Source organism: Chrysochloris asiatica, unplaced genomic scaffold (genome assembly GCF_000296735.1).
Source record: "Chrysochloris asiatica unplaced genomic scaffold, ChrAsi1.0 scaffold00202, whole genome shotgun sequence".
Taxonomy (NCBI): domain Eukaryota; kingdom Metazoa; phylum Chordata; class Mammalia; order Afrosoricida; family Chrysochloridae; genus Chrysochloris; species Chrysochloris asiatica.
Genome location: NW_006408720.1, coordinates 5386469 through 5397685, shown reverse-complemented (window position 1 = coordinate 5397685; position 11217 = coordinate 5386469). Strand labels below are relative to the sequence as shown.

Genomic DNA, 11217 nt, shown 5'->3' with positions numbered 1-11217 from the left:
CCTAGTCTGTCTTTGTTTTGTAGCTCATCTGAAACCTTTCCACCATGGGTGACCCTGCTGGTTATTTAAAACACCGGTGGCATAGCCCTCAGAATCATAGCAACTCAAACCACCACAGCACGACAGACAGAGTGGTGGCCATTTGGTTTTATGTCTATACTGTCTCTTTAAATTTCGATGCCAATCTTGAAACAATCCTGATATAATCAAGATACATATAAGATATAAGCAATGTATATAGTATAGATTAAATAAAAAAGAAAGAGGCTCTAGTGTAATGGGTTATGAGTTGGGCTGTGAACCGCAAGGTCAGCTGTTCAAATCTATCAGACACTCTGAGGAAGAAAGATGAAGTTTTCTGCTTCTGTATAGATTTACAGCCTTAGAGTAAATCTTCTATGAATTGGAACCGACTCCATGGCACATAGCTACCACCACCACCATAGATTAAAAAAAAAAAAACAAAAAAAAAAAAACAAGAAAACTGACAATTCGTACTGAAAAAAATCAAATTAATCCAAAGAGAAGGCACCAATGAAATAAACATTCAATTTAAAAGAATGAAATGTTACCAGCAACAGAGGAGTCCTTCAACCTCTAGTGAGTTCTCTTGCCATCTCTTTTCCTTCCCTTCAAAGACAATCACGATACTGATGTCTAAAATCACAAATGAGTTTTATATGTCTGGGAAATTTATGTAAATATTTTCATACCTTATGTATGCTTGTGTGTTAGGCTTACTTGCTCATAATATTTCTTGCATTCAATCTCTCAATCAACAAAACTTTTGCTTCTACTCCTACAATTTACTTTGTGGGGGGAAAAAAATCATTGACTTTCTTATTGCCAAATCCAGAGGCAATTTATATATTGTGAACTGTTCTTACTTGAACTAAATGTTTCTAAAGTTTTCCTTATTAAAATGTTCTTTCTTTATACCATGATACCGAATTTCTTTGATTGTCCTCATTCCTCTTTAGCAGTTGCTCATTTTAATTTTCCAACTCCTTCTTTGTGCATCCCTTCTCATGTAACTCACTCACTCAGGGCAATCCCACCTCAAGACAGAGATCAGAATTCTAACAATTTATTCCATAGCTCCATATCTGACCCAGATCACCCACTTCAGCTCTGAGTCACAGTATTCTGCTGCTGCTTCTATTTGAATATGTCAACATGTTCAAAATTGAACTGAATATCATTCTCCTTATTTCAAATCCTGTATTTCCTACTTTAATAAACAGTGCCAGTGTTTTGGTACACAAACTTGAAACTGGCCATTATCCCCCAGCCTCTCCTCTCCCTCAACATACATATGAATATTTAACCCACCCCAAATCTGCTTATGAGATATTTTCCAAATATGACCTCTTCCTACATTATTACTACTGCTACTGTGGTTTACCATCACCTGTATCCTACATTAATGCAACAGTCTAAAGTCAGTTCACTAAATGTGACTCTTCTTTTCAAAGAAAGGCATTTTATATACTAATGATCTAATATCTATGAATGTTAATATCATATTCATATTTTACTGCTCCATTTATAAGATCATTCCAATAAGTAATATTTTAGCATAGTGATTGTAATTTCCTAGAAAAATGAATTTGCATTTTCTTTATGTCTTTATCGAATTTGTATTCCATTAAGAAGTGTTTTATATAGAAGTGATATTTTTAATATAATCATGGATATTAAGATGATTTAAATAACTCTTCTTATTAAAAAATATTTTAGAATTCGAAAATCCCAGCCATCTATTTTGAAAAGGCAGAAATAAATCTATTACAAAATTAGTTTCAATATAAAATGTTCACAGTTGATGCATTGTACTTGAAATAGCCTAAGTATTTTTATGACTAGTAGAAATATATCTTCCTTTGGACCTCTTCACAAATAGATAATTTTGAATTAATAGAAATATATTTAAAAGTGCCATTAGAATTTGTTCTGTCTTGAAAATGAATAGATGTGGTTTGGGAGCAGCAACAAATTACAGTTTAAATGGACTTTATAAATATCAGACTTATCTTCTTTCCTAATTTCATACAGCCATAAGATTTCATACTACAGTCAAAGGAATTTATAATGTAAGTAAGGAATTAAGGTACATATAAAATATTTTTAAGACAAATACTCTTTCTTTGAATAGTCATTTTATCATTCTTGGTTATTTAGAAAAATCCAGTGAAAAAATTAATTCTTAAAATCAGTAAATTATATAACACCACTTTATTATCTCAATTGATTTTATGTCTAACATAAATAAATAATAAACATTAATCTGAATTTCATTTCTGAAACTAAAGACTTCTATTCAGTATGCAGTCCTGGTGTGGTGCTGTAGGCTAATGCATCAGACTGCAAAGTAATTTGAACTGCAAGGTCGCTGGTTCAAGCTCAGCAGCTGCTCCTTGAAAACCCTATACAGGGTTGCTATGTGTCGGAATCCACTCCACGGCAGTTAACAACAACAAAAATAATGTTCAGTGTGTGGACTCCTGGTGTGGCGCTGTAAAATCAGCACTGGACTGCAAATCACAAATTGGCAGTACACCTCACCAACTGCTCCTTGGAAATCCTATACTGGGTTGCTATGGGTCAAACCAATTCAATAGAACTTAACAAAAAATCAGTATATAGGAGCAATGTTAGAAGTGTGCAGGATAATCACTTAACTGCTAAACACAGGATCAGTGCTCCATGGGAGAAAGATAAGACTTTTGGTTCCAGTAAATATTCACAGCTTTAGAACTCTTATATATATAGTGTTGCTATGAGTGAGAACAACTCAATGGTACTTAATAACAACACATTTCCATGTATAAGTAGCCCTGGTGGTGCTATAAGATAAGCACTGCAAGGTCAACAGATCACACCTACCAGCTGCTCCAAGGGAGAGAGTTCAGATTTTTGACTCCAGGTGTGGCACTCTAGGATAAGCTCTCAACTGCAAGGCTGGTTTGAACTGCTAGGTCAGTGGTTCAAACTCACCAGCTTAATATGAGAAATCCTATACAGGGCCACTATGAGTCAGAACCAACTTGATGGCACTTAACAACAACTAAACTCTATAGAGGATCTGTATAATTTGGAATTAATTCAATGGCAGTGAGTTTTGTTTTTGTTTTTTTGTTATTCAGTATGTGGTCTTTTAAACAGCAAATCACTTGCATTTAACAAAAGGTTTAAATCAGAATTACAGTATAGCATGCAAATCAAATTTGGTCAACTATTTTAATTATACTTTGAGGTAAAATAAAATAAAAATTATTTTTAAAATAAAATATGTTGTTGTTGTTGTGTGCCTTGGAGTCGGTTCTGACTCATAGTGACCCTGTACAGGGTTTCCAAGGCTATACATCTTTACAGGAGCAGAAAGCCTCATCTTTCTCTCGTGGAACAGCTGGTAGTTTCGAACTGCTGACCTTGTGGTTTGCAGCCCGATTCGTAACCACTACACTACCAGAGCTCCTTAAAATAAAATATAGTCACTTATAACTCATATTTAAGTTTGAAAAGGATCTAGCTCTCTCAAAAATATATAAATTTTGACTGGAAAATCTTCATACTTTACTGAAAGCACAATACAAAACAATAAATAAATAAGCCAGGGGGAGAGGTTTACACCATTTGTCCAAGGGTCATGGATTTCCTCTAAATATTCAAAAGTATATCACTGAAATAACTTAGTATTTATTGAACGCCACTAAACAGATTTCTAAGCTTGTTAATCAAATTAAGAATGATCAGTAATTTTTAGAGCTCACAAGGAGATAGTTTTAAATATCTTAGTAAGTACCAAAAGACTTTACATATAATGGCAAAAGAACTATAAGAAAAATGAAAAATAATTGAATATTTAATGTCTGTTGAAAAGTATTAAAATAATTTTACCTATAAAAACAAAGTTCACTTTTAGGAAATCTTAAAGCTACTATTGATTGATTTTTAATCAGTAACATTTTCTTGGTTCCAAATTACTTTTTATCTTCTTTCACTTTATACTATTGTTGTTGTTGTTTGCCGTGGAGTCGGTTCCGACACATAGCGACCCTGTACAGGGTTTCCGAGGCTGTAACTCTTTACAGGAGCAGAAAGCCTCATCTTTCTCCCGCGGAATAGCTGGTAGTTTCAAACTGCTGACCTTGCGGTTCCCAGCCCAATTCGTAACCACTACGCTACCAGAGCTCCTTACTTATACTATATACTCATACTATTCTTATGTCTACCAGCAAAACTTCTGCTCACTACTTTTCTTCCTTGTTCAAAGTAGGTTCCTCCATCTCCGCTAACTTCTTTCTCTCTTTGTCTCTTGCAAGAAACAATTTGGGCCAATAACACAAAGAAACTTCATGTACATAGGGCAGGGCTGTGGTCTGATTAAGAATGTTACATCCTGTCCTAATCCCCTCAATACTGGTTGATTGTCACATCAGATCACACCACGGGGGAATGATTACATAGTTAGCTAACTTCCAAATTACATGATTATATAACTGCCAGGCAACTAAGAATTATCCCAGATAAGCTGACACAATTTTGGGGGGAAACACAATTCAATCCATAACACTTGGGTTTAAAAAACAATAAGAGATGTAAGCACTTTCTTGCTATCAGTAAAAAATAGATGATAAAGGCATAATGCTTCTCAACAAGTGCCTAGCCTACATTCTATAGTTTCAAAAAAAATAAAAAAATAAATAATAAATATATACATATATATTGCCGCCGGAGAAAGATGAGGCTTTCTGCTCCCATAAAGATTTACAGCCTCGGGAACCCTGTACAGGTTCGCGCTATGAGTCAGAACCAACTCCACGGAACATAACAGCAACACCACCACACACACATATGTATGAGCTTGAATCGCCGACCTTGCAGTTCAAACGGCTTTGCAATCTGGCGGCGCATTAACCCACAGCGCCACACCAGGACTCTCTCTCTCTCTGTGTATCTATGTATCTATGTATCTATCTATGTATCTATGTATCTATCTGTCTGTCTATCTATCTATCTATCTATCTATCTATCTATCTATCTATCTATCTATCTATCTATCTATCTATCTATCATCTATCTATCGTTGTTAAATGCTGTCTAGGCATTTCCAACTTTTAGTGACCTTATATAGGGTTTTCAAGGAGTGGCTGGTGAGGTTGAACTGCCAGCCTGTGGTTCAAATTGAGCTTGCTGTCAGTGTTTATCCTACAGTATCATACCAGGACTCCCTGGTATGGTACAAATCCTGGTAGTATAGGGATTGCACATTGGGCTGCTAATCACAAGGTCATCAGTTTGAATACACCAGCAAGTCCTTTGAAGAAAGAAGAGGCTTTCTGATCCTTTAAGAATGTGCAGTCTCAGAAAGCTTATACTGGGTCATTATGATTCAAAACAACAATATTTTCATAGGACAGCCCTTGTAACCTTTTGAGAATGAGCAAGTATAAAATAGTGATGGGGGGAAAAAATCTGCAGCACAATCTTCCTGGCCATTTTCTCACCAATGCAGTTTTCATTTTCCTTAACACATCAGCATAATAAGCCCCATCATAGTCCTGTGTACATCTAGAAAACCTATGCCCATTACCCTATGGGATCCTAAATGAACAGTCACCATAACCTTCTGAGCTCACCTCTCTAGCTTGAACAGAACTGATACAGAAGATCCTCTCTGAAGTCACTATTACGATAAAAGGTCGTTTTATGAAGGCACCATAAAACAAGAGTTTTACTAAGAGAATTTGTCCTCAATCATCCACTAATTACAGAGATACGTTTCAAAGTGCTTTATTTAGAATAAACCCATGCACATGTCAAGTGGAACCCTAGTAACACATACTTTTTACTTACTTTCATATGAGGGAATTTTAAACTGAATCTTAACACTAAAAATAATGGATTTAGGTTATAAAATAAATCCTGTTGAACTTTTCTTTTCTTTTTTTTATTATTATTCTCAAACATCAGTTGGTTAATTTGACTTTTTCTCCTGCTCATAGCTCCTAAGGTTTTGCTTTCTAGTGTTTTCTTCCTAGTCCTTTCTCTTTGAAGAATTTTTAAAAGAGATCTGGTAATTTTGTATTTTAACTACCCTACCAAGTCATTTTGATAATTCTGCTTTATAAAATATTCTGAGTCAATTTTAATAAACCAATAAGCAAGTAAAAAATACTTAATATCTTTGCATAAAAAAATATTTCCATTTCTATGCTAATTATTGATCTTCTTATAAATGTACATTCCATTTTGGTTTTCAATGGCATTTTATAAAGTGTTGTGCTTAAATTTGCATGCTATATGTCTTCTGGTGTTGTGCTGTGGATCAGCACTGGACTGCAAACCACAAGGTCAGCAGTTCAAACCCATCAACTGTTCCTTGGAAACTATATAGCGTTGCTATGAGTTGAAACCCACTCAACGGAACTTAACCACAATAATATGATGAGTAATGTCTAAACTTTAATCGATAAGAATAAAAAGAAAGAATAGCTTGCAAATATATCAAATATTTCAAACTCTTCATTGTATAACTACTAAAACCATTAGTTTTATATGTGTTTACATAAAGTCAAAAAGTTTAATCCTCTCAAATATATCACTTTTAAAGAATTAATCTTGTACTGTTAGCCCAAGCAAACATACCATATAGTGTAAAGAAGCAGGAGAAAGAACAAAGATGAATTAGAGAATGAGTCTTTTACTTACGGAATGCTCTATAAAATTCTTCAAGTGCCAGGTGCTTGTCAGAGTTAAAATCATCATATTTCAGTAGATCATACAAAGTACAATCAGACACATCCTTGCTAAATTCTTCTTGTTTTATTACCTGATAAGAGAATCATGAATGTACAATTATATCTGTTTCTTAAGATTTTTATAGTATAATTAATTATTTCTAAAATAACTTAATATTTTGTTGTTTAGTCGATCCTGAATCATGCAATATAATGAATATTCAGTTTATAGACAATTATTTATAATGATTTCAAGGTTTTCAATTTAAAATTATTGTTGCTAACTATCATACAGTCTATTCCAACTCATGGAGACTACATGTGTTGCTGACAGAACTTGACTCCGAAGTTTTCAAAATTCGGATCTTTTGGAAACTATTTAAGATCATTGGACTACTTTCCAAAGTGGTTATGGATGGGTTCAAACCACCATTTTGTTTTGCTATTAATAAGTACTTAGCTCTATGTGCTACCTGAGTACTCCTAAAGTAAACATTAAACAAAACAAGTCACTATCGTATAGTCCACTCAATTCATAGAGACTTTGTAGGATTGAGTAGAAATGCTCCTTTAGGTTTCTGAGACTGTAAATATTTATTGGAGCAGATAGCTTAATTTTTCTCTCACAAAATTAAGATAGGTACATAGAATTTAGATCAAACTTGCTAATACAAATGTCTCACAGTAGGCCTCAGAAAAGGTGAACAGTCAAAGTGGGACATTCTGTATTTCACTCAAGTATTTCCTCCATTTACACTGACTCAAGAAAATACCTCCATGTGAAAATTACTTGCTATGTCTCAGTGACCTGTGTTAAAACAGAATAGTTTTGCTTCCCAACAAAGATAGTGATGCAGTTTGTGCCAACTTTCTTCCTCATATTATATGTGAAAAATGAAGTTAGATTCTTTTTCCTCCTCTGGCTAAACTCCTCCCCAGCTGGAAGTTAAGCCATTTGGGGTTGTGCATTAACTCCCTTGTTCACAAAGGAGCTATTAAGCAAATGACTGTTTCCAGGAGCCAAATAGAATTAATGCACCGATTGATGATGAAAACCTTTCCAGGCGTAGGTTAAAAAAAAAAAAAAAGTCACCAAACTGCTTTTCGATCTATGCTGTGTTCTATGGACTGATGCTGTGGGTTTCTCCATACTCTACTGCTTTTGACTACTGCTTGTCATATAATACAGTTACCTAAGATTTTTCAGACATTTCTAGTCATTATGGATAGCTATATATCAGGGTTCACTGCCTTTTATACTCTCACCCACCCTGCAACATACAGAGGTAATAATTCATATTCCTACATTCCACATAACACAATATATATATTTTTAATTAAATGCAATGTGATCAGAAAACAAAACTTAAAAAAACATAAACCAGCAATACAAGGTCCAAAGTCAGCCAGCTCTGTGTTTAGTTCCTGTTAATGACACCTAGTTTATTTATAATATTGGACAAATCATTTCACCTTTCCACAATTAGAAAATGAAGATAATTACATCTTTTCTTATGATTGTTATGAAAACTCTATTAGATAACATATATGAAGTCAAGTGCAAAACACAAAAAACGGTTATTTAAAGTTAAGAATAATTATTCTTCATATTGTACTCATCTTATTCATGTTGATTTCCAGAGATTAGCCTGCATGTGTCATGGTTGTACATACACAAATGTTTATTGTTTCTTTTGGTATAGAACAGTGTGCTTCTGACTTTCTTTGTTATTTCGGTGACAAATTGGGAGTAGTTTCTGAAGATCTCTGCATGTTGGTGAGATATTCCTTTAACCCTTTTGTGAACTTTCCTAAATTGAAATTCCAGTTACAGCTGAGTGCAGATGAGCTATAGATACAGGACTGGAAATGAAGCTTAGCATATGCAACACTGAGCCTCCAGCTTTCCTCTCTAGCTGGCTGAGTAGTGAAAAGCACTGAAAACATATGTGAAATTGAAGTATTTCTACAACATAGTGATTTCTAAGATTGTTTGTATGATCTTGAAATTTCTTTGGTTAAACTGACATTTGCTGCCTTAGTAGGAGACAAAACGGCAAAAGGCTTATCACTTTTAACTAATCCATATAAATAGATATTGTACTTTGAGAGTATTAAGTTTTACACCTTTGTATAGCTCAGCTGGAGGGATTAATAAAACTCTAATGACTGAAGCCATCTCTCCTACAAGCCTAATGGGAAAACAAAATACTGCTTTTCTATTTAGAAAGCAACAGAGCTCTCAGTCATTCTCCATCTGTTATGTGTTAGATCATGGAAAATGACTTTTCCCAGAGGCCTGGGGACATAGTGCATTTGATCTTAGCTCACTATTCTCTCTCTAAAGATATGCAATGCTAGTAGTGTGATAATTTTTAGAATGCCAAGACTCCAGGATGTGGGCAGAAATTTTAACAATACTTTTTGTGACTTTTAATCTGTTACCTATTTTTAAATATACGGATATGGAACAGAAAATTGAAGGAAGAAGCTTTCATAACATCCTATCTTTTATCTCTGCTTCAATATTCAATTTCACTCAAATTAATATAATGTATTAGACTAAAAGAAAGAGTGAGAGATTCTCTTTTATTTATTTCCTGAATATTAGTTCTTACATAAGACCAGATAAAGAAGGAATAAGCTTCATTTTGAATTGATCAGGACCACACCACTAAACTAGGCATGCTATTTTGCTGAGTATAAGCCAAAGAAGCTCCCAGTTCTGGCTAGCAAACTTTCTATGAAAAATCCCCACTCACCTATACTGGGTGATGTGCATGCATAGAGCACGGGCAATTCATTATCTACTCAGTAATATTCCAAATATATCTTTGGTGTATTTATGCCATGTTTGGACAATGAAATGATCCATATATTTCTTATTAACTGTATGTGTCTTCTTTATATTTTCCTTGTATTAAATTGTGATACAGTCTGGAATGTCTCTAATGAGGGACGACTATCCCCCTGGAAAAATGTCTAGAAAGAAAGGCCAGAGTTTGTAGGTAATCCCACCATGTGAAAAATTGCTCCATCTTATGAGGTCAAGGTGAAAAACCAGATCTTGGTATGCAAAGCATGACATGAAGAAATGTAGGAATGGTTATATAAAGTTTAAGATCTTTAGAATCAAAGGCTGAACACTTGTACATCAAATAGTCCCGGTTAGTAACCTTAAATATATGAGAATTCTACTGTAAGAAGAATGCATAATAGAATATATAAGTGGATTCCTTCCCCATACACAAGGGGCACTAGTGGTACAGTGGTTAAGCACTCAGCTGCTGATGCAAAAGTTGGCAGTTTTAATCCAAAAGTTGCTCTGCTAGAGAAAGATCTACTTCTGTAAAGATTTACAACCCTGGAAACACTATGGGGCAATTCTATTCTTAATCAACTCAATGGTAAGAGTTTTTATCCAGTATGCAAAGTATGTCAGCTTGGCTATGCTATGATTCTTAGTGGTGTGGTAGACACTGGACTAATTGTACTTCTATAATGTAATGTAATGCAATAGCCGTCCATGATATGATCAGTTGAAAGTGAAATTTCTTTGGGGGTGTGGCCTGACTCAATAGTATAAAGGGATGTTTTGGCAAAGCTTGTTCTTTTCCTTGACTACACATTATTCTTGTCTCCTAATCTTTGTTTCCTGAAACCTAAGCATGCAGAAATCTCTAGCTTGCTGTCTATAATTCTGTGACCTATAGCAATAGTATGCTTAATTTCTCTGAGCTCTTCTCACTCACATTACAATTATTTTTTTTCCTTGGGTAGAGTTAGAGCTCAATGCTCCTCTATTTTAAAGGCAGTTCATCAGAATCATCTATGAAATTGTGACGAGTCACTCAGAGAAACTCTTATCTTTACTTGGCAAATATATAGATTTGCTGAAGGGTCAGAAAATTAATATACTCCTTTGGTGGGAATACATATCTGCAGGTACAATATTTAATCTCCCAGCTCTGTAGGATAAGTATTGTACTGCTAACCACAAGTTTCGTGGTTCAAATCTACCAGCTGCTTCTTGGAAATCTTTGTACAGGATCACTAGGACTTGGAACCAACTGGAAGACACTTAACAATAACAAAATTCTCAATATGAGTTTGATCCTCTACTACTTAGAGCACTTTCTTGTGACTTTTTCCTTGTTCCCTCTCTTCTTCTCTTCTTTCCTTCCATATTTTCTTTCTGTTTCTCTTTCTCCCTTCCTTCTTTCTTCTATTTTCCTTTCAACTAATTTATGCCAAGACCTGTGCTAAGTGCTGGAGATTAATCAGCAAATAAAACCTGCGTGAACCCTGCCCTTATGGAGCGTGTATTCTAGATGGGATGAATCGAAAACTATAAACAAATAATTAAACATGACAACTACAGGCTGTCAACAGTCCTCTTACTGAAATAAACCACGTGAAAGGGCATGCATTAAATAATTAATATTATTAATAATAACAAGAATATATTAATCTC

At 34.5% G+C, this 11217-nt stretch overlaps 1 protein-coding gene across 3 annotated transcripts in view; it reads right to left on the bottom strand.

Annotated features, from left to right (window-relative positions):
- The window catches only part of FSTL5 (follistatin-like 5), a 1065399-nt gene that overhangs the window by 526498 nt on the left and 527684 nt on the right, over nucleotides 1–11217 (bottom strand). For all 3 annotated transcript variants that reach the window (XM_006872516.1, XM_006872517.1, XM_006872518.1), the window contains exon 5: nucleotides 6715–6835. In XM_006872516.1, the coding sequence (XP_006872578.1) occupies nucleotides 6715–6835 (121 nt within the window). The remainder of the gene's footprint in view (nucleotides 1–6714; nucleotides 6836–11217) is intronic.